The sequence below is a fragment of the Schistocerca serialis genome, chromosome 5 (assembly GCF_023864345.2).
Source record: "Schistocerca serialis cubense isolate TAMUIC-IGC-003099 chromosome 5, iqSchSeri2.2, whole genome shotgun sequence".
NCBI classification, from domain to species: Eukaryota; Metazoa; Arthropoda; class Insecta; order Orthoptera; family Acrididae; genus Schistocerca; species Schistocerca serialis.
In genome coordinates, this window is record NC_064642.1 from 138,878,454 (window position 1) to 138,903,799 (window position 25,346).

Below are 25,346 nucleotides of genomic sequence, written 5' to 3' on the forward strand. Positions count from 1 at the left end.
TGATGATATTTTTATTTTGACAAAAAGTGAAAGTTAAATGAATAGTTTTTAGAAACAACTTCAATCTGAATTTTTTATGCATGATTTAGATGAAATGAAATGTATCTTGGTGAAGATCATAAGAAGTTACAATGGAGAAGAGCTGTTAATTGACCAATGAGTGTACACAAAAAGAAAACCAGAAAAATTTGGCGTGAATAACTGCAAGCCAGTTTCTACACCTACCACAGGGTGTGAAGTTATTAGAGCCAAAAGATGATGAAATATGGAGGTAGCTTACTTGGAGGCAGTGGGAAATCTTTTATATTTAGCTGAAATGTCTATGCCAGATTTTGCCTTTGCTGCTAATACAGTGAGCAAATTTTGCATTGTGCTGCCCCCTACTGCCAGGTACTCCATATCAGCAGCCTCAGCAGTCACTAGGCATCGTGAGAGAGCAGAAGGGGGAACTCTGTGGAACTCAAAGACTTCCAATGTGGTCAGGTGATTGGATGTCACTTGTGTCATACATCCGCATGTGAGATTTACACACTCTGAAACATTTATAGGTCCACAGTTTCCAAGGTGATAGTGAAGTGGAAATGTGAAGGAACACGTACAGCACAAAAAACGTACAGGCCGACCTTGCCTATTGACTGACACAGACCGCCGGCTGTTGATTGGTTGGTTGGTTTAAAGATTAAAGGGACCAAACTGCAAAGGTCATCGGTCCCGCCGGCAGTTGAAGAGGGTCGTAATGACTAATAGGCAGACATCTATGCAGACCATCACACAGGAATTCCAGTCTGCATAAGGATCCACTGCAAGTACTATGACAGTTAGGCGGGAGGTGAGAAAGCTTGGATTCCATTTTTGAGCAGCTGCTCATAAGACAAACATCACGCCAGTAAATTCCAAACAAGGCTTCGCTTGGTGTAAGGAGCGTAAGCATTGGACATTTGAACAGTGGAAAAACATTGTGTGGAGTGACGAATTACGGTACACAATGTGGCGATCCAATGGCAGGGTGTGGGTTTTGCTAATGCCAGTGTGTGTAGTGCCGTCAGTAAAATTCGGAGGTGTTAGTGTTATGGTGTGGTTGTGTTTTTCGTGGAGGGGGCTTGTACCCCTTGTTGTTTTGCATGGCACTATCATGGCACAAGCCTACACTGATGTTTTAAGCACCTTCTTGCTTCCCACTGTTGAAGAGCAATTCGGGGATGGTGATTGCATCTTTCAACCCGATCGAGCACCTGTTTATAATGCAGGGCCTGTGGCGGAGTGATTACACAACAATAACAGCCCTGTAATGGACTGGCCTGCACAGAATCTTGACCTGAATCCTATAGAACACCTACGTGGGTGTTTTGGAACGCCGACTTCGTGCTAGGCGTCACCGACCGACATCGATATCTCTCCTCAGTGCAGCATTCCATGAAGAATGGGTTGCCATTCCCCAAGAAACCTTCCAGCACCTGATTGAGTATATGCCTGCGAGAGTGAAAGCTGTCATCAAGGCTAAGGGTGGGCCAACACCATATTGAATTCCAGCATTACCAATGGAGTGCGCCACGAACTTGTAAGTTGTTTTCAGCCAGGTGTCTGGATACTTTTGATCACATAGTGTATGTTAGATGTCCTGTGATGTAATATGCCTTTATATCGAGCTGGGAACATACTAAATATAGTAAAATATACGTTCCTAAATAGTGTTTCTCCATCAACACTATTTTACTGTTAAAAAATATAATCCAATATACAGGTAGAAACATTAAAAAAGTAAAACCTTGTACTTAATTCCTTTTTTTACTACATAGGACCTTTGTTACATTATCACATGAACAGGGACATATTGTTAAGGGAAATTAATACTAGCCGGCTGTGGTGGCTGAGCGGTTCTAGGCGCTTCAGTCTGGAACCGCGCAACCGCTACGATTGCAGGTTCGAATCCTGCCTCGGGCGTGGATGTTTGTGATGTTCATAGGTTAGTTAGGTTTAAGTAGTTCTAAGTTCTAGGGGACTGATGACCTCAGATGTTAAGTCCTACAGTGCTCAGAGCCGTTTGAACCATTTTTGAAATTAATACTAATTAAGAAAACATGCCTTAACTGGAAATTAATTACGTACAGTATAAAATAAAAGTAAAGCATTTAATGTGACTGCGTAAGTTGTTAATTTCAAATTATCAATAATCGACAGAGAATGAAGAAGATGATGACAGGTTCCATTTATTAGGAAGCATCCCAGATTTTATCTATAATTATTTGAGAGCCTGAAAGTCATCTGCAAATTTGTGTCGTGTACAGGGGATAATGAGGAGAGACAGATGTTTTCATGTTATTAAGCTAACTTGTTCCAAATGTGTACAGATATAAGAGAATTGTATGTTCAGCATAATCAGATGAAGAATTAAGACACTGGCCACTGATTCATTAGGATATAGTCTCAGTCTCTATCTGGCTGTCTTGATTTAGGTTTTTATTTTCCTAAACCTGTTCTATTATATTCCAGAAAGCTCATGGCAACCATCTGCCCCTTGCCTTTCATTAAATGAATTTCGTCAAATGTTTTTCCTTGTACTGAGCTGACAGGCCTTATGTCATTGTATAGTGATCTTTGTACAAATAAAATTACTAATACTAGTACTAAAGAAAATCCAAATTAGGATGACTGAATGAGATAACAGTCTTGCTACAACACCACACCCTTAGTTGCTGAGATAGGAACTAACAATTCTGAAAGCTAGGATTATTTTTATTACTTTTGTATGCAATTGTCAGCAGTACTTAGAAGTTTGGTTCTGGGAGAGGCAGGGTGTTACTACATCTTCATCTACATGACTAGTCTGCAGCTCACACTTAACCCTAACACTTGGATCTGTCACATGGATATCTAAAGAGAGGGGGGGGGGCAAAAATTGACCTCGCATTCTTTTCACTTTCTAACATTTTGTTTGTTTGTTTGTTTGTTTTGTTTTGATTATTTAATGAACTAGGAATTTCTTTACTAGGTTGCACCACACTTTGCATAGTTATCAGGAACATTATAACATATAACATGTACAAATGCAATAAATAAAGTAATGAATATGAGAAATATTATATTTTTATCATGAAACTAACACTTTCATATACATCTGACTTATATTAAGAAATCATAAAAAAACGTTCAATGGCAATCCACAAATAAGAAAACAGAAAATCAGTCAGAAATCACAATTGAGTTTTTCCCTCACTCACTTTCAATTTCGCAACCTCTGCATATGATTGTTTTTGCAGAATGAGTGGAACACACATACTTGGAACACCTGCAATAAACTATAGACACTTTTGTCATCTCGTCTTTTTCCTTTTTAGAGTTTTTACTCTTCAAACAGAGGTGACATCTTCCTCTTGAATAAAATTCAACAGATTGAACAGTTTCAGTAATGCTAGGCAGTGTTTTCCCTAGAACACTTTCCATTGCAGAGATGATAGGCTTTTGTAATAAACTCATGATATTCTTTGCTCTCTCTTCCACAGCTGGCCTAATGAGCTGTTGACCTAATTCTAGCAGATACAACCTTCTTACATTATACTTCTTATTCCTGTCGACTCATCCACCTTGTTATCATTGTGTTGTGTGGAAAGAAGTAGGAGATTCTTAGTAAGCTTCAGTTTGGAGATGTATGAAATCAAGGTAACTGGTGCGTTGCCTGTTTTTGGATCTGTGAATAAGAACTTAGAGGAATGTAGCTCTTGACCCTGCATCTTCTTTAGCTGTTCTGGTATGTGTTTCCTGTTACTGTAACTTGTCACCATTGTAAAGCTCCTCGGCTAGGTCTATGGATGTATAATAACAATCTGTTGTTATATTTCTTCCACTTCCTACCTGCGGCTTCTAACTCCGGTCCTCGGCAGATCGTTCATCCATCCCTGCATAGACCTCCATTTTTAGAACATACCTAGTGTGTGCATCTGATTGCATCCTAATGAATATGCCATACTTCCCAATTTTGTCTTTCATAAAGACCCTAGAGGGACATCTTCCTCGAAATTGGGAGAGCATTTCATCAATCGTTTGCACTTTGTATGTAGTATTTCACAAACATTTCGTCAGTTTTGTCGGAAATTTCGCAAAGTGGGCAAAACTTTTCCTAAAACTTCCTGGCAGATTAAAACTGTGTACCGGACTGAGACTTGAAGTCGGGACGTTTGCCTTTCGCAGGTAGAGCAGTTGCCTGTGAAAGGCAAAGGTCCCGAGTTCGAGTCTCGGCCCGGCACACAGTTTTAATCTGCCAGGAAGTTTCATAACAGCGCACACTCCGCTGCAGAGTGAAAATCTCATTCTGAAAACTTATCCTGCTTTCATCTTTTAGTTCTTATTCCTTGATCATCACATCGAATCAGGGACAGAAGTTCTCCACATCGAATATGACTTATTGTAGTTATGTAGATGTTCTTTCCAATTACTTTTCCCCATAAGTCCTCAAGAGGCAGTCTAGTGTCATTATTTGTGTCCATGAGTATCAAAATACCAATGAAGGCATACATTTCTTCTATGGTTGTAAGTTTTAAGTTCTTGTTATGAGCTTCTTGGTTTGTATAGTCCACAATAATCTTCATAATTTTGGGCGTTATAAACTTTTTGAAAGATTCCGACACACTAGAGGTCAAGCCTTCATGCGTCAAAACTTCATGAAAATTTACTATATTTTGTACTGACCTGTGTACTTGCCTTGGAGGCACAGTAATATATTCCATACCACTTTTTGCTGTAACAATGATTCTGGAAGCAACTGCATGCTGTTTAGCAGGGGATGAACTCCATGAACTTGACTCATTTTCAATTGCTGTGTCAGTATCATATGTCACAACTATATCATCTTCTTCTGGATCACTTTAATCACCTTCACTATTATAGCTGACACCTCTTCATCATCTGTGAGAAACCTCTGATACTGATGAGACATTTTATCAGAACTACGAATAATGTACAACAGCTTGAACAACAAGGAGATCTATTTCAAAACAATGACGGCAACATGATACCGTTGCTTCTTCACTCCAACAATTAGATATATTAGACAAATAAAACAAATACTGTGGCCAATTTTTGCCCCCCCCCCCCCCCCCCCCCTGCATAGTGGTGCTAGGATTAAATTCCTGGCAGAGTTCATTGAACCACCTTCAGTCTATTTGTCCATCATTCTGCTCCCAAACAGCGCATGGGTAAAACGAACACTTAAATCTTTCCGTGTGATTTCTGATTTCTCATATTTTATTACAATGATCATTTCTCTCTGTGTAGGTTGGTCTCAGCAAAATATTTCCTCATTCAGAGGAGAAACTTGGTGACTGAAATTTCATAAAACGATGTCATCATAATGAAAAAGCCTTTGTTTTAATGACTGCCACCCCAGTTCATGTATGACATATGTGACACTGTCTCCCTTATTTCATGGTGATAGAAAATGAGCTGTTTTTCTTTGAACTTCGACGATCTCATCTGCCAATTCTATCTAGTATCAGTTGATTTGTTTGCACCACGTAACGCCCGCTGTTTACTTCCTTCTTTGTTGCTGAGCGATGTATCACTTTTCGTTCTGACACCTTTCCTATATCTTTACTACTTTTTATCTGTATAAATGATGAACTATTGGTTTTGCCGTTTAACAACTTTTTAATAACTGTGGAAGTATTACAGGCATCAGGTCCCACCTAATGTGTCACCCGCCTATACGTTTTACATGAACCTTTCAAGACTCAATCGATCTGTTTACAAAGAGAAAGCAGAATATCTCTTCCTTCGACATTGTCCAAAAACGACCTAGGAAGCTCGACGCTCTCGCGGCCCAGGCTCTTCCATGGCTCGCGGTAGTTTGCAGCATTCGTTTTATTGTTTACCCACTTGCCGCTACATCGAACTTTCGTGGTGATCGTTGGGCAACGTCTTCCACGTTATCTGCAACATAAATAAACTTTCTTCCCACAGTATTTCTGAAAACCCAAAAACAAACTTAAAGAACATAATAATAATAACTGTTCTTACAATTATTCGTATAAGTCTTGGTCGATTTAATGGGGGGTGGGACAGGCCTAAGCCTAGTGACACCACAGCAGCAATGCCCTAGAAGATTATGAACAAGTATAGTGTAAGCAGTTTCTCTAGCAGACCTGTTGCATCTTCTAAGTCTTCTGCCAATAAAACACAGTCTTTGGTTTGCCTACCCAACAGCATTATCTGTACGGTCATTCCAATTTAATTTGTTTGTAATTGTAATCCACGAGTATTTAGTTGTCTTTAGTCCTTTAGATTTATGTGTTTGGATTATCTCATGCTTCTCATTATTTAGATTCAGTTGCCCTTATTTGCACCATACAGATATCTTGCCTAAATAATTTTGTAATTGGTTTTGATCTTCTGATGACTGCACTAGATGGTAAATAACAGCATTATCTGCAAACACTCTAAGAGGGCTTATCAGATTGTTTCCTAAATTGTTTATATAGGTTAGGAACAGCAGGGGACCTGTACCACTTCCTTGTGGAATGCCAGATATCACTTCTGTTTTACTCAGTGACTTTTAATTGGACTGTGACCTTTCTGACAGGAAATCCTTAATCCAGTTCTACAGCAGAGATAATACTCCATAGGCACACAATTTGATTTGAAGTTGCTTATGAGAAATTGTGTTAAAAACATTCTGGAAATGTGGAATCATTTGGGATCACTTTGTTTTATGCTGCCTGTTCAACAGATCTTACTCACTCACACCCAGTTTTGTATATCAGTTTACTGAAAGGCATCTCCTACCAGACATTGGAGGAGAAACCAGCTATGTTGTGGTTCAGCAAGTAAGTGTTGTGTGTGGGCACGTTGAAAAAACATGTTGTTCACTTGCACAAATGGATCTGTGAAATCATTCCTTTGAGTGAAATTGACCGCCCACTTGCTGAATATGCTGCTTGATGTAGCACATCCAATTTCAACAGCTGCTTCATACAGAAAAAAATACTTTCTTTATATATTAAATTGGTATTTTATGTTTGTGAAACAGTTCTGACTTGTGGTTGAGTCAGTCTCCTTCCCTAGTCCACAGGCATGTTTTTTCCCCAAATTGTTCTTCCTTTCTTTCTCTAGCCCTTACCCTTTATTGTGTCCAGAAAACTTCCCTCAGTGAATTTCTGAAACTGTTTCCTGCAATTCTCTACTTATTGTTTTCTGCTGATATCTGTGCTTCAGTATTATTTGGCTTGTAATTTTGGAATGTAATAATGTTAAAAATGCTACTAAAAGCATATATTAATTGTGTATTATTGCAAGTTTAACAAAGGGTTAATGATTACAGAGTGGATTATTGATGTCAGTGATACGGACTCTGTCTGCAAGTGAATCAAATGAACAGCGAGACAGAGAAAAGGGTAAATTGGAAAGAGAATACAAGAAAAGTGACCAAAGATTGGATGAACTTGTCTCATTGCATGATCAAGATCTTACACGTGTTATGCAGGTAACTGTAAATTGTATAATTTAGAGTATTAAAAATGTTTTAAGTAATTCGCATGATCATAAAATGTATATATTTTCTTTTTTTTTTATTCAGCTGTTTGGAAAGCTCTCTACCCGAGTGCAATTGTCACGAGAAAAAATTCATGCTGTTAAAGAAAACTTACATGCTTGCAAAATGCTCCTCCGGTGTCGGAGGGAGGAACTGAAAAAATTGTGGCTTGAGGGAGTTGAGCATAAACATGTTCTGGAACTCTTAGAACAAATGTAAGTTCATTCTTGTGCTTGACAGTAAAACATACGATTAATTTTAATTAAACGTTATGTTTTGATGTCTATGTGCCATCCCATTTTGCTTTATTAAATCTTTTATCATCATCCTCTACATTAACATTCACCTGATGCAACACAAGTAATGCCAAAACCACACTTCCAAATGTTGTTGAGAGAAATTATTGATAAGAGCTCTTGCTCAGTTGTATGTACCTGTGGCCTTAACATTTGTGTGTTTCTTTTCATGCCTGCGTAAAGCTTGGCAATTTCTCATCCTTACCACTTGAATGTCCTATCTCTCATTACCATTTTCATTTGATTAGTTACACGCTATCCTCCAATACACAACTGTTATTCTATCAGAATTTTTAAATTTTTGAAAAACTGTGATATCAATTCGTTTGTTATCCATTATTATGTTTGGGGTGACTGGATAACAAAAGTTGATAATGAAAAAGAAAATTTAGAATAATGAATCAGGAACTGTTAGTTAAACAACCTTCATACTCAAATTGTGGGCAACATTTGTACATAGTCACATTGAATTCCCTGTGTTTCTGCCTGTTCAGTATATTTAGCTTATTGACGTACAACTTATATGAAATCCGTGTCCGGCCATCCTGATTTAGGTTTTCCGTGATTTCCCTAAATTGCTTCAAGCAAATTTCTTCCCGGTTCCTTTGAAGGGGCACGGCCGACTTCCTTCCACATCCTTTTCTAATCCGATGAGACTGATGACCTCCCTGCCTGGTCCCCTCCCCCACATCAACCAACCAACTTATATGAACTTTCTGAAAAGACAACAAAATGCTCTCAGAATCTGCACATTAAATATAGTAATACATATAATCAGTACTGGTCATACTGAGAACAAATCTTTGCTCAACGGCAACTGAATGCAATGCGTGGAGATTTGTTTAAAGTTCTCTTGAAAAAGAATCATTTTATGATCAGAGAACAAGATAATTAGTGAAGTTGCATTTGTTGAACTTGAAGATAGGAAAACCTCTTGTGATATGGAATGAGTCAAGGTATATGTTCACAAAAGACAACCAAACCATAGAAACTTAATCTTTACAATGTACTGATACCCATATCGTGCAATATTGGCTGGATATAACTTTAACCTATTGACTATAGACTTGGACATCTGTGAATTCATTTCAGGTGGTGTGCACAGACAGTTTCTGGAATAAAACCATCAAGAAGGGTAGGGGAATACTTATGCTGGGGAGAGCAGAAAAGCAATTGTTAGCAGCCCACATAGATAGTGAATAGACATCATTTAGTTCCAGCATAATGGATGTAGAGGAATTATGGGCAGAGTTTAAACTGATTGTCTCTGGAGAAGTATGTGCCGAGTAAGTGGATTCAGAATGAAATAGACCCACTCTGGTTTAATTATGAAATCTGGAAAATGCTAAGAAAGCAGAGATTGTTGCACTCTCTGGTCATAACAGAACGTGGAAATGCCAACAGGTAGAAGTTAATGGAAATTCATGCATCTATAAAAGTCCAATGCGTGAAGCATATAACTTCTTCCATCATCATCGTTAGCAAAGGATCTTGCTGAATAGCATAGAAAATTCTGTTCATATATAAAATCACTAAGTGGGTCGAAGGATTCTATCCAGTCACTCATTAACTAATTTGATGTAGCAGTAGAAGACAGCAAAACTAAAGTTGAAGTCTTTAAATTTCACATTTAAAAAGCATTCTTGCAGAAAGATTATACAGACTGAAGTATTTATGGATCAGGTTCTTGCTTTTAACTGAGTCAACAATGGTCCTTAATGGTCTGTCACCCTGATGATGATCATGAGCATTTTTACCTTATTTAAGATTTGCTGCTGCTGTACAGTGCCACGAATGTACCATATTACTCATTTGCCTCCTGCAGAGGATTGAGAGCTGTAAGAGAGCTCACATCTTGAAACACCCCCGTTTAAATTCCTTTATTGGGTTTTGTGTGATTTACAGAAGCCGCCAAACAGTTAATTATTATGTGAATTTTAAAATTTTCCCGGCGAATTGACTGTTCAAACAAATTTCGGGCTTGCAGCCGGTCGTCGTTCAATACTTCGCACGATATTTCAACTGGGCACCTGCCAGTCATCTTCAGGTGAGCCGTCGCAGACTGGCGATAAAGTTCTCCGCTCCGCAATATATAGCGTACTGTAACTGTTCTGCGCATGCGTCGAAAACTTGATAGTTGAGCCAACACTGCCTGCCGGCCGCGCCCTCGCTGGTGGAATAGCGGAACTCAGTCGCCCTCTGCGTTGCTGTTTGCCACGGCCATCGACGCACTCTGTCGTCTTTGATTTGAGCAAATCGTGGAGATGATGGGATTCCATGCACTGTCCAGCTGGTAGCCGCTGTCACGGTTTAGCAGATTTTCCGCCAGTCGTATTTCTACGGATTCTTTAATAATGGAGTCCCAGAAAGACGTTGCTGTAGACAAAATCATTGTTTTCTCATACTCCATTGAATGTCCAGTAGAAATACAATGTTCAGCAATAGCGGACTTGCTTGGCTGCAAAAGGCAGGTGTAACGCTGATGTTCAGTGCAGCGTTCTTTCACGGTGCGTGTGGTTTGACCTATGTAAGCCATACCACATTGGCACGGTATCTTGTAAATTCCGGCCTTTCGTAGTAACAGATTGTCCTTAACTGATCCCACAAGGTCCGCAATCTTCGATGGTGGGCAGAAAACCACTTTTACCTGAAATTTTCGGAGGATTCTTGCTATTTTAAACGAAGTGTTGCCAACGAAAGGAAGAAAAGCTAAAGATTGTTCCGGCATGTTCTCCTCCTTATTCACTTCCTGCTTCTTAGTTTTAACTGTTAGTGCCCTGTTAATCTGCCGGATGGAATACCCATTTTCGATGAATACTGTCTTTAGATGGGCGAGTTCTTGAGATAAGCTATCTAGATCTGAGACAGTATGAGCTCTATGAACAAGCGTTTTAAGCAAACTCATGGTTTGCGATGGGTGATGGCAACTCGATGCTTGCAGGTACAAATCAGTACGAGTGGGTTTCCGGTAAACTGAATGCCCTAGAGAACCATCATTCTTCCTTCGAACCAGGACATCCAAGAAAGGCAAACAACCATCTTTCTCTATTTCCATGGTGAACAGGATGTTGCTATGAATGGAGTTGAGGTGATGTAGAAACTCCATTAATTTATCTTCTCCATGAGGCCACACTATGAAAGTGTCATCCACATAACGCCAAAAAACTGTTGGCTTTAGGGCAGCTGATTCAAGCGCTCTCTCTTCAAAGTCCTCCATAAAAAGGTTGGCGACCAAAGGAGAGGGGGGGCTACCCATGGCGACACCGTCAGTCTGTTCAAAATATTCTTGATTAAACATAAAATAAGTTGAGGAAAGTGCGTGCCTGAACAAAGCAGTGATATCAGCAGGAAACATGTTACCAATCAGTGTCAAAGAATCTGCAAGAGGAACTTTTGTAAAAAGTGAGACCACATCAAAACTTACTAGAAGGTCTACACTGCTAAGACGAAGAGCCCCCAGTCTACTGATAAAATCAGCTGAGTTTCGTATGTGATGTGAGCACTTGCCTACAAAAGGTCTCAGTAAGGAAGCGAGATGTTTAGCTAAATCATATGTAGGAGCTCCAATGTTGCTCACTATTGGACGCAGAGGAAGACCCTCTTTATGAATCTTTGGAAGGCCATACAGTCTTGGAGGTACACAACCATGTGGTTTTAACCTCTTGATGGTCTCTTGCGGTAAGGAGGAGGAATTTAATAGTGCTGAAGTTTTTCGTTGCACACGTCCTGTAGGATCGTAATCAATCCTCCTATAGGTAGAGTCACTTAGCAGACCATACATCTTATCTTTATACACACCACGAGGTAACAAAACAGTTGCATTACCTTTGTCAGCTTTCAATACCACTACGTCAGGGTCCTCTCTCAGATTTCGTAATGCAGCCCTTTCTGCAGAGGTTAAATTACTGCGTTGAGTAGGAGCCTTCAACAGAGCACGGCAAGTTTCCCTTCTTATTTCGTCTGCGGCATCCAAAGGAAGAAGTCGTACAGCTTCTTCAACACCACTCAAAATACTTACTAATGGCGGTGCTGTAGGTGTAGGTGCAAAATTGAGTCCATCTAAAGACAGTATTCATCGAAAATGGGTATTCCATCCGGCAGATTAACAGGGCACTAACAGTTAAAACTAAGAAGCAGGAAGTGAATAAGGAGGAGAACATGCTGGAACAATCTTTAGCTTTTCTTCCTTTCGTTGGCAACACTTCGTTTAAAATAGCAAGAATCCTCCGAAAATTTCAGGTAAAAGTGGTTTTCCGCCCACCATCGAAGATTGCGGACCTTGTGGGATCAGTTAAGGACAATCTGTTACTACGAAAGGCCGGAATTTACAAGATACCGTGCCAATGTGGTATGGCTTACATAGGTCAAACCACACGCACCGTGAAAGAACGCTGCACTGAACATCAGCGTTACACCCGCCTTTTGCAGCCAAGCAAGTCCGCTATTGCTGAACATTGTATTTCTACTGGACATTCAATGGAGTATGAGAAAACAATGATTTTGTCCACAGCAACGTCTTTCTGGGACTCCATTATTAAAGAATCCGTAGAAATACGACTGGCGGAAAATCTGCTAAACCGTGACAGCGGCTACCAGCTGGACAGTGCATGGAATCCCATCATCTCCACGATTTGCTCAAATCAAAGACGACAGAGTGCGTCGATGGCCGTGGCAAACAGCAACGCAGAGGGCGACTGAGTTCCGCTATTCCACCAGCGAGGGCGCGGCCGGCGGGCAGTGTTGGCTCAACTATCAAGTTTTCGACGCATGCGCAGAACAGTTACAGTACGCTATATATTGCGGAGCGGAGAACTTTATCGCCAGTCTGCGACGGCTCACCTGAAGATGACTGGCAGGTGCCCAGTTGAAATATCGTGCGAAGTATTGAACGACGACCGGCTGCAAGCCCGAAATTTGTTTGAACAGTTAATTATTATGATTATATGACCATGTTCTTAGTGGATGAAAGGCTTCTGTGGCTTCGGGGGGTATTTCAACCGAGTGCGGCTGTTCTGAGACGGAACAGTTAATGATTGAACGTTTGTCTATTATTAAGGACCACAAAGATTGCGATGTACAAACTGGTATATATTTTCTACTAACACACAAATTCTGAGGCAGTTGCTACCTTCGCCTTACACGTTTAGTTACGGTTATATCTTTAATAGGTTGCTGATTTTAGGTACTTCGTCACACACAATGATGATGGTTAACATTCACAACAATCCTCACTGCAATCCATGGTTGTTGCTGGCTGACGCGGTTGACGCGAAACACGAAATTCGGCACTTGTCACTTTTGGTTTTATATCACTCGTGAATCGGTATTGATGGGGGTCAACTCCATGATGATCGGGAGGGACGCGCTCATTCGTCATACTCCGGTGAATTTGCTGTTTACAACTCACTCGACCACGTTCTTGCCCGTCTCTCCAGTACTACCGCTCACTCGACACTTGTCGCACTGCCTCCTTCTGCTCTCGTCAATCGACTCCTGTCTGCTATCGACCTTGGTGTCAGATACTAATAACTATGTTTGTGATCACGTCACGGATCCCTTACAGTCTACACCAACTCACTATGAAATGACATAACTGCCTTTTTAGAGAACTTTCTTGTACTTGCTTGTCCTCATATTTAACGTTTACGATGTTAGGTGATAAACCTCTTATTACTCAGAACAACACATCCAAAATGAATCACAGAACAGAACATGAGAGAAAAATGACATTTCTCCTCAGTTTCTTTCAACTGTGTCTGGGTGTTGTCATTGTGGGTAGCAGTGCTTGATCTGGCCTTCCAAAACACTGCCAAGCTTTGATGCCAAAGTATAAATACTATCTCCACAGCAGGTGGACACTCTTGACAGCATCGCATGTTGCTGATGTCCTGTGCTCATGTTTCTCTCATTGTCTCTGCACAAACCAAATTTGAAGCCTGCACAGTGGAAATTCCCCACATTCTAACTACCTGAACAGTGTTTCACATGAACATCTTTCATCTGACTGCAGGGAAGAGATGGAACACCCTGTTACACCACTATACATACCGTTGTTCAACTGTCACACAGTCTCTCATATGTAGGACATAGAAGTTGACATCCCTGGCATTGAGATGCAAATGAATGAGTTGAAAACAAATAGGAATCTCAGTTCAGTTTTACAGAGAGTACTCTATGGGATGGCCCCTTCTGTTTCCTTGCATTTGTCATGAATCTTTTGTCCAGTGCAAAGTTCAAAGTGACTGGAGAAAAGCCCAGGGGATTCCTATAAACATTTTTATAAGAAGACGACAAACACTGGTCTGGCTATAGAAAGTTTTTTTTTAAACCACGACCAGCTTCATGCCAATTTTTAGGTGCATCCTCTGTTGATCTAAACAGGGATTACCAAGGAAGTATTTCACAAGTTTCCTTTTTACACTTGCATTTTTAATATTGTTAGGAGTATAATAGTGCCGTGTGTTAGATACTTACGTAAATTGTGTCTACAACATTATTGTACACTTTTCTGACACCTCTCCTTGTCCTCCACTTCGTAAATAAATTAAAACCCGCTAGAAGCATTTGTCAAATTAATAAAATGTCGAGGTCCTTAAAACAAAATAAAATGAGTATTTGGTGTGGAGAGAATAAAATAAGTCCTACAAAGCATGCAAAAAATGTATACAAGCACCAATAAAAACATACCAAATTATCAGCTGGATGCAATGCAGGTATGGCCATAAGGAACACTGAACTAGCTAGAGCCCTATGCAAGCTGCCATGAGGAAAAGTACATTGACTGTGGTGTTTGAAAACCCAATGAGATGGCAAAGCATGAAAAGAGGGGAAGGTGCTGTGTGTAAAAATAAATTACAATTTAAGTTGGCAAATACTATGAAACATGGACAGTGCATGGATAGAAAACTAATGCAGTAAAAACCTTATCATGCAGACTACAAAAATTTATAATGGATTTTATTCCATGCAATTTGAAAACCAGTGAAGAATTTATAAACAGTAAAGGTTTTTACATGAAGCAAAATACGTTGTCTAAAAATAAGAACAATGGGCTATCTGGTTAGATAGTAAAAATTTCCAAAAAATATTCGTGTGTCTCAGTTGTGTCTTGGTCCTTAAGATGAGCTCAGGTGGTTTTTGTAAGTCTCGGAAAATTGCAGTCGCTTAAAAAATATTAAGGTTGTTACTATTATTCTCCGAATGGACACTACTAGCCATTAAAATTGCTACACCACGAAGATGATGTGCTACAGACGCAAAATTTAACCAACAGGAAGAAGATGCTGTGATATGCAAATGATTAGCTTTTCAGAGCATTCACACAAGGTTGTCGCCGCTGGCGACACCTACAACTTGCTGACATGAGGAAAGTTTCCAACCGATTTCTCACACACAAACAGCAGTTGACCGGCTTGAATGGTGAAACGTTGTGATGCCTCGTGTAAGGAGCAGAAATGCGTACCATCACGTTTCCGACTTTGATAAAGATCGGATTGTAGCTTATCGCGATTGCGTTTGTCGCTTTGGTCGAGATCCAACGACTGTTAGCAGCATATGGAATCGGTGGGTTCAGGAGGGTAATACGGAATGCCGTGCTGGATCCCAACGGCCTCGTATCACTAGCAGTTGAGGTGACAGGCATCTGCATGGCTGTAACGGATTGTGCAGCCACGTCTCGATCCCTGAGTCAACAGATGGGGACGTTTGCAAGACAACAACCATCTGCACCAACAGTTCGACGACGTTTGCAGCTGCATGGACTATCAGCTTGGAGACCATGGTTGTGGTTACCCTTGACGCTGCATCACAGACAGGAGCGCCCACGATGGTGTACTCAATGACGAACTTGGGTGCATGAATGGGAAAAGTCATTTTTTCGGATGAATTTAGGTTCTGTTTACAGCATCATGATGGTCGCACCCGTGTTTGGTGACATCGTGATGAACGCACGTTGGAAGCGTGTATTTGTCATCACCATACTGGCGTATCACCCGGCGTGATGGTATGGGGTGCCATTGGTTACACGTCTCGATCACCTCTTGTTCGCATTGACGGCACTTTGAACAGTGGATGTTACATTTCAGATGTGTTACGACCCGTGGCTCTACCCTTCATTCTATCCCTGCGAAACCCTACATTTCAGCAGGATAATGCACAACTGCATGTTGCAGGTCCTGTACAGGCCTTTCTGGATACAGAAAATGTTCGACTGCTGCCCTGGCCAGCACATTCTCCAGATCTCTCACCAATTGAAAACGTCTGGTCAATGGTGGCGGAGCAACTGGCTTGTCACAATACGCCAGTCACTACTCTTGATGAACTGTGGTATCGTGTTGAAGCTGCATGGGAAGCTGTACCTGTACATGCCATCCAAGCTCTGTTTGACTCAATGCCCAGGCATATCAGGACCATTATTACAGCCAGAGGTGGTTGTTCTGGGTACTGATTTGTCAGGATCTATGCACCTAAATTGTAATCACATGTCAGTTCTAGTATAATCTATTTGTCTTATTAATACCCGTTTATCATCTGCATTTCTTCTTGGTGTAGCAATTTTAATGGCCAGTCGTGTATGATTTGCATACTCTCATGTACGTCTGTTATCTGATGTCTTGTGTCACATAAATGCGCACTTAGTGCTGATCCTGAATTCCTGCAATTTGTACACTCTTTAAACTGAGTTGAAAGACTTCTGCCAGTTTGGCCTATATTTTTGTCTTCACATTTCTGGCAAGAGGCATGATAGATACCCAACAACTTGAACCTATCGCACAACATACTTTCCTTTTCTCTAAATTTTTGGCCATTACTCATAGGAATATAATAAGCTGTGGCTATATTTTCGAAACCAGGTATTTTCCTACTCTGTCAGAAATCTCTTGAAGGAAAGGATACCTATGGTACCCTTTTTTTTTTTTTTAGATAAAGCTGTATTGTCTATTGTGGTAAGAGAGCTGACAATCTTTGGTTGGGATGAAAATTGTGCCACAATGTGATTCATATTGAGCCTTCATACTATACCCCTATTAATGTTACATACAAAAACGTTATCATAACCATTTGAGGCTGCTATCAATTGCATGGTCTGAAACTCACATGTTAAAGCATACTGTGTAGTATTCTGTTTAAGTCCTCCAAAATATTATTATATTTCTGAAAAGAGTGTCTCTATGATAGAGTAATGTCATCATTATATGTTGCTCAAATCACTATTTTTTTTTTTTTTTTTTTTTTTTTTTTGGAATATAGTTTAAAATTTTATGTCATATTATGTTCGAATGTAGTCATCAATACATTGGAAGGCAGAAGGATAATGGAGGATCCATTGTGAGAGCCTGTTTCTGTATGTATGTGGTATCTCTGAACTTGAAATAATTATAACTAAAAATTAGGTTGAAGAACTGTAGGGCTTCATTGATTTTGTCCCAGGATCTTTTGTTGTGCTTAAAAAGATTCTTACTTATTATTTGATACAACTGTTCAGTCGGAATGCCGGAGTGCATTTTCTTTATGTCAAAGGATACCAGCGAATTGTCTTCAGGGATGAAAAGGCTAGAAAGTGTTTTAATGAGGTCATCTCTATGGGAAATTTTAAAATTCAGCAGGTGTTTGAAAATCTTATTTAAATGATCTAACAATAGCAACTCAAATGATATCCAGGCCCATTTCTGGCATACATTATATGACAGATAGGAAAATTATCTTTGTCCAGCTTTATGGAATTCACAGGAATAATTGATCTTTTTTTGGAATGTACTGTAAAAGATTTTTTTGTCCTTCATTGTTTCGTTAATGCTAGCAATCTACTGTGCAGTTTGGTCGTATCTACTTTCTTCCTGTGTTGTTTACCCCAATAAACTGTTTAACCATATCGTCATATGATTATAGCAGACATTGATTTGTCTGCCTGTATGATAAGGGCTCCATTGTCCTTGCATATTTTATTTATTTTCCGTAAAGTAATGTTTTCTGTATGCCTAGAAGAAGTGGATGAGTAGCAACATTGGTAACAGTCAAGTATTTTCCTATTACTCTATTGTCTGTAGGAAGTAAATTCCCATCTAGGGCTGAAATTGAATGAGAAATCAGTTCATTGAATTTCTGTTGTGATGGTTCCTGCTGAGTGTTATAGAATGAGGCCTTGTACAACATTTTTTTTCCTTTTGGTAAAAAATAATGTTTGTCAGATTACTAGTCTTTGGAAGGAATGCGAACTCACTTTTTGGTACTGCAATATTAGGCCTACTATGTTGAATCTCCTGTAGTTTTTGAAATTTCCTATCCTGGTCATTAGACAGCCAGTATTTGAATTCGAGATACATGTTAATGTCTCGCATGATATTTTGTGAACTTTGGATGAAAGGCAACAGGCAGATTCCAATTTCCTAGATTTCCAGAAAACATTTGACACAGTGCACCACTGCAAACTATTAAGGAAAGCACGAGCATACAAAATAGGTTACTAGGTATGTGATAGGCTCAAAGATTTCTTAAATAATAGAACCCAGTATGTTGTCCTTGATGGTGAGTGTTCATTAGGGACAAGAATATCATCATAAGTGCACCAAGGGAGTGTTACGGGACTGTTCTTGTTCCCTGTGTACATAAATCATCTGACAGATAAGGTGAGCTGCAGTCTGAAACCGTTTGCTGATGACACTGTAGTGTACAAGAAAATATTGTTGTTGAATGACAGTGGAAAGGTAACAATGACAGACAGAATTTCTATTTGGTGTGATGAATGGCAGCTTCTCTGAATGTAGAAAAATATAAGTTAATGGCGATGAATAGAAAAAGAATCCTTTAGGAAAAGATACAGTCCTGCATACCATATAAAGAAGACACGTTAAGTTGGAGACAGGCACCATTAAAATACACTTACACAAAGCTTTCGGCAACAGCTTTCACCAGCAAAAGAGAAACAGAGAAACAGAGAAACATACACCATTCATACACAAAAGCAAGCACACATCACGTGTACCTGACTGCCTACTCCAGCAGCTCAGACCAGAATGCAATTATCACATCGGATGGCAGCAGCAGTCTGAAGGGGGCAAGGAAGGAGAAGGTATAGTAGTGTACTTGTGGGGGGACAGAGGGATGCTGTGGGGGGACCAGTGAAAAGGAGAGGAGCAGGAAAAGATCAGCAGGTGTGTTGGCAGGGGGTGGCAAACAAAGAGGCTGGGAGACAAGAATGAGGGGGAGATGATAGAACAGAGGGTGAAAACTGATGGGTGGAGGACGGTATGTTACTGTAGGTTGAGGCCGGGATAATTTTGGGAGTGGAGAATGTGTTGTAAGGATAACTCCCATCTGTGCAGTTTACGAAGGCTACTGGTGGATAGGGGGAGCCAGATAGCTGGAGTAATGAAGCAGCCATTGAAATCAAGCATGATACACTCAGCTAGCTGTATTTTGTGCTACAGGTTAGTCTACTGCTCTTGGACACAGTTTGGTGGTGGCTGTTGATCATGGTGGACAGCTGGTTGGTAGTAATACCAAGGGGGGGGGGGGGGAGAAGAAAAAAATCCACAGTTCAATGGTTGCAGCAGAGGGTGGCCCCAGCCCCTTGACCCACAACCTCCTGACGCTTCACTTGTTGGCATTCTAGTCCCTGCACACCCTGTCAAACAGTGTTCCTCTGTTCTCCCACCCATAGGCTACTGTCCCTTCCCCTTTCCTGTCCCTCCAGATTGCTGCTTCCATTCCATATGATAATTGCATTGTGGCCTGAGCTGCTGGAGTTGGCAGTAATGTGTGCATGAGGTATGCTTGCTTGTGTGCATGAATGGTGTGTGTTTCTCTGTTTTTTGTTTGCTGATGAAAGCTGTGGCAGAAAGCTTTGTGTAAGTGTCTTGTCTTTGTGGTAAGTAGCAATCTGTCTTTTCCTACACTTTTATACTTCCACTTGGAGTCTCCATTATTTAAAAACAATTCTGTAATGTTCGAATACAGTAGTAGTGGTGTGTTTCTTGACAAAGTCACATTAATTAAATGCCTAGGCATAACATGACAAACTGATATGAAATGTAATGAGCACTTAAGCATTGTAGTAAGAGAGGCAAATGGGCGACTTCATTGTGAGGGGAAGGTTACAGGGAAGTGTAGCTCATGGCCCATTCTTGATTACTACTTTAGTGTTTGGGACTCCCACTAGGTTGTATTAAAGTGAGAGGTCAAAGCAATCAGATGCCTACTGCTGGATTTGTTACTGGGAGATTCAATCAACATGAGTAAAACAGAAGTGATTCATGAACTCAAATGGGGTTCCCTGGAAGAAAGAAACATTCTTTTCGCAAAAAGGCATTTAGAAAATTTAGAGAACTGGTATTTGCAGCTGACTGCAGAACTATTATACTGCCACCAATGTACATTTTGTGTAAAGAGTACGAAGACAAAATAAGAGAAATTTGAGCTCTACAGTGGTATATAGAAAGTCGTTTTCCCTTCACACCATTTATGGCTTGTGGAGTGTGTGTGTAGATGTAGATGTTGTATTCTTTTTTCTATGCAGAATTCTTTACAAATGCCTAATGGAGAGCCAGCTAACTAGCTCTGCTCAGATAAATGTGCCAATATTCTATCATAGGTCACTTGAAAAAAAGTGGGGGTCATTGCAGCATATTTAAGCCTGTCTGAAATGTCCTGAGTCATTGATTGGCAACATAGAGAGCTTAAGGGCATTCCTATCAAATCGTCAGAATACTGTATTTCAATATTATGTTAGAAACACCTTCACAGCTGGCGTCATAGGTGCAATATGCTAGCATCATGTGTGCAGTAACTTGCTTGTTTTCTTTGTTACATTCTATGCTGTCATACTCTGAGGTATCATACTATGGTTTGTGTTTTCACAGAAGATATTCTTAGCCAACATTGGGGCTATCAGAGCAGTCTTTTGTAAATGTTCATGAACTTAAGGTTGTGACTGTTCAGTCATTTCAGAATTCTAGTTATGCCATTCCAGTTAAAATACTTTCAGGTATGATTTTAGAAGACATTATCAACACATTCAGTCAGTAAAGACCAGACATAATAACAGTTTGCACTTGCGTAGTACTTACAGAAGATGTACTTCATTCTGCAATTCCATTTTAATACAGAAAAACAGAGGAGTTTTCAACCTGACACATTTAAATACACATAGTGTGGATTCCATGTGACATGCTCTCTTCTGTACAGGAGTTCCTCACGGTAGTTTAAGTCCTTTCCTCTGATGTATTGATCATGTTTATGTACTGCAGGAAGACTTCATTTGTTTCACGTTGTTTTGTTTTTTATTGGCTTGCTGTGGACAATATAACTCATTTTCTGAACAAGTATAGTTGATTCAGATAATCCCATGGGATGATAAAAAAATTAATACAGGATATTTCAGAATTTGAAATGAATACCCAGGTGGTATTCTGAAAAGACTTTGGAAATTTCATAGTTTGTTTTGAGAGAATAACTGTGTAGAATCTTAATTTGAGGTGTAACTGCAGTTGAAGATATGGAGACAATTCTGAATAAGATAAATGGATGAATACTGTCATTGAGAGCAGAGCAATATTGGGTAGTAGGAAAGACTATGGAAAAAGACTCTGTAGGTGGGGCTGAGCTGTTAAAGGGAAGAAAAGTGAATGTACAGATAAAGAAAAGTTAAATTGATTTCTGTGGAATGTAAATACTTTGTTGTGGATGGGAGTGAATTGCAGCAAAAGTACTCCAAGAAAGGTCACACTGATAATGCTCGATTTGAAGCAATCAGTGTATTTCATTCATCCTCTTGTTTTCCACTATTACATTTGGGCTTATATTACTGCTAACATTTTGTGCTTATTCCTAGTGATCAGCTTCGGGAGGTTCCTTCAAAGCTGGAAATGCATTTGTCAAAGAAACATTACCTGCATGCAACCAGGCTTTTGGTTTCTGCTCTTTCTATGGGAGAAGGTGACTTGGAAGGTGTTGAGGCTCTTCGTGAAGTCAGGATGGAACTACAGGCCAAGAAGGAGGTATGTTGAAATGAGTTTTGCTGTGTTTGTACTGTGTGTCACACACTGAACAGATCGTAGCTGGGCAGGGATGCACTGAGATGTAAAACACACTGCCTCGCGCTGCGTTATTTTCATTGACAGTCGGGCGAAACTGGAATGGGTTGCACCAATGATGTCCAATATTGTAGCAGGCTTGTGATGGAGAAGCTGTGCTTGAGCTTTGGCAAGAAACATTTTACGCATATTGTGTGTATTTTAATGATAAATTTCACTGCTGATATTAACAAACTTTGTCTTTGTAAACCATATTCATCAAGGACTCTCAAATTACATTATGAAAAGTGTCTTTTATGCCAGTGAGCCACATGGAACAGTCTTCTTAATGTTTCATATGATGTCACTCAACGTAATGGCTTAGAGGTTTTATAAATTGCCTCCCTTGTCACAAATAAATGTTTTTATAGCTTACAATAAAAGACCTTCCCTGAGATGGACTATAGACTGTGAATTTGCAAGAATAACCTATAACTAACATAATACTTATATATCATGTTTCTTCTTTTGTTATATCATGCAAAAATTTAATTTTTCTCTTAACTTTTGTCATGAATATCTGTAGCTCATACTGAAATGTATTCTGCAATAAAAAATCAAATTTTTCAAGAAAAATTATCAGTAATAAAAAATCAAATTTTTCAGAAAAGGTTATCAGTTCTTCACCTGACAGTAGAAGCTGTACTATCTCTCACACTACATTTTTGGAATGAGTCATAGTATCTTATTCCTTCTGAGCTTCAGAAGTCTTACACATTACTGTAAAAACAAAAACAATAAAATATTAAAGATGTTACCAGTGTGGAGTTTCCTCATGTTAAAGGGGTGGGGCAACATACTTGCTGTAGGGCCTAGGCCTTAGGTTGACAAATATAAATTTAATCCAAAGACCTGTCCATAGTTAACCCTCCCTGACTACCCCTTTCCCCACCACTCCTCGTCCTACTTCCAGTCTCTCTTTCTCTGACCGTCCTCCTCCCACATATCCCTTTTAACACTTCCTCATCCCCCTGCCTCCCCCTCTCTCCACTGCAACTTTCCACCCAACTCCCACTCTAAGCTCCACTTCTACACAACTACGTGTCTACACTTGACCCCTCTCCATGGCTGCTACCCCTCTGCACAGCTGCTACCCTTTTGCACAGCTACCCTTCATTTGAATGTGGTTTTTGTCAGATCCTGGATCTGTGTTTTCACACCCTTCGAAAATGCTGCTCCAATTCATTAAATGGAACATTGTATGATTTGAGGCCTTGCAGATGGAAAAATAAGTAGTTTTGTTGTATCAGGTATTTCCCGGTGAGGGAACTGGGCTGGTAGTAACTGCATACAGACACTTCAGCGAAGTTTGCCTTGAAACATTGAGCAATGCCCGTGGCTTGAGTATGTTTATCACCATTGAGGGAGATGCCAAAAACTACTGTGTGCAGTTGCTGGTTGCATTTGCTATGTAGGATAGTCCATACTTGAGACAGTGGGGCGTGGGGCACTTGTAGATGATACATAATGTTTCCATTACTTTCTACATTCCGCTTTTTATTAAAAACTTTGCCTTAGCTTAAAGTCTCTTGAAATCTGTTAAATGTTCTGTAGAAGGATGGAGTTGAGTTTTTGCAATGACTGTCTATGCTGTCTGACAGCTGCAGCTATTTTTTCAGACCACTGGGGCTTGGGATTCTGCCAGAGGGGAGAAGGGGGAGGGGCCTTGAGGAATAGGGTATTGATTCTGCAGCATGTATGATTGTGTCAATAGTTTCTTGTGCTACAACTTCAGTATTCATCTCTGACTGGCTTCAAAAGAAGATTGGAGGTGAAAGCTTACTAGTTGGCTTTCTGAAGCAACCAACATGGAGCAGTGTATTCCATTGTTTGGCAATTTGAGAAAGAAAGAGTGAGAGGCAAGTAGTCACTATCCCAGAGGAGGTCGTCATCGACAGTGTACTGGATCAAGGGTGACATGCTCAGACTGCAGTTTACAATATCTAAGGCTGAATTGTGTTATAGTTCTGTGTTTAGTAGGCAGACTTTCACTTCTGCATTTATTAGCTGTATTACTTGTACCCTGCTAGGTCTCTTTTTGCTGCCCCATGCCAGATGCAGGGTGGAGGCAGCTCTTTCACTAGTTCCACAGCTTGTGATATGAGTTGCATCTGTGTGGGGGTAGACAGATGTTACATACTATTACCCTAATGGATGGACACAAACAGCTACAGCTTCTAATGCAATGTTTAGTTGCACCTGCTCACTGAAAGTCTGTGGGTGTATGAGCATTCAGGCTCTCCAGATGTCCTCTCAGTGTTAATGTGACTTTTACTATAGGATTTCAACAGTCTAAGGAAAAGATAGATTGCTACTTACCGTAAATATAGAAGGTGCTGACAGGCACAATTAAAGGATACTTAAACTTTAGCTCATTCGTTCACACAAGCAAGCTATTATGTTTGGATGTATCAATGACCACACCATAAATGAAGTTGCCTGAAATCTTGGTGTATCAGTGCAGACTCTCAAAAGTGTTTACAAGGATGCAGACTTACAAACGTGTTTACGAGGACTGGTTTGCCACTCTCAGACATGTAACACATTGTGAGACCAGTGATCGTAAAAAGATTCTATCTGACTGGGACCACAGACAGTTGTCAATGGTCTGAGCTGCCAGAGATGTTGGGCATTTGGGCGTGAGGTGTGCTTGCTTGTGTGAATGAATATGTGTGTGTGTGTGTGTGTGTGTGTGTGTGTGTGTGTGTGTGTGTGTGTTTCTTTTCCTGATGAAGGTTGTGGCCAAAAGCTAATGTGTAACTGTCTTCTAATTGTCCCTGTCTGCAACTTAACGTGTCATCTTTATGATAAGTAGCAATCTATCTTTTCTTACATTGTTGATATTCCAACCTGAAGTTACCAATGTTTGATTTTTACTATAGGATTCATAATTTTTAATAGTAGGGAGTTAGATTTCTGAGGACTGTGTTCTGGAGTGCCACGCCAAAGTAGCCATTAATTGATGGAATTTGGCCAGATAGTGAAGGTAGCTGTTACAATTCCATTGCAGGAACATCAGATTGTGAACTGAGAAAGCAGCGAAGGGGAAATGGGAGTATGAACTACTTTGCTGTTCTGGTGTGCTCAACCTCAATGTGTGGTTCATCATCACTACCCATAGGCTTGTTCTCGGGAAGGGGAGGCCTGGGGGGGTTGTGGGTGGTGTCACAGCATTATGTTTAATTTTCAATTTTTTTTTATTTTTTATTTTTTTTTCCGTGTGAGGTTTCAGTTTCCAAGTTCCCATGAGGATTTTCCTATCTTGACCTCTGGGACAGAATGGGACCATTCCTTTCTGTGATCCATGGGCTGTGACTTTCAGCCAGTAGTTGGTGGTAGACTGTTGTCTGTTAGTCTTAGGACGGGGGGGGGGGGGGGGGGGGGGTCTCACCTTGCCAAGTATCCATCCACTTCCCTAGTGATGTGAAAGGACAATGAGACATTTCCGACAGTGTTGATCAG

General features: G+C 40.2%; 1 protein-coding gene across 2 annotated transcripts in view; it reads left to right on the forward strand.

Annotated features, from left to right (window-relative positions):
- LOC126480805 (exocyst complex component 4) overlaps nt 1-25,346 on the forward strand; it is a 241,833-nt gene that overhangs the window by 20,321 nt on the left and 196,166 nt on the right. For both annotated transcript variants that reach the window (XM_050104127.1, XM_050104126.1), the window contains exons 2-4: nt 7,310-7,471; nt 7,565-7,734; nt 21,644-21,809. In XM_050104127.1, coding sequence (XP_049960084.1) covers nt 7,310-7,471; nt 7,565-7,734; nt 21,644-21,809 — 498 coding nt within the window. The remainder of the gene's footprint in view (nt 1-7,309; nt 7,472-7,564; nt 7,735-21,643; nt 21,810-25,346) is intronic.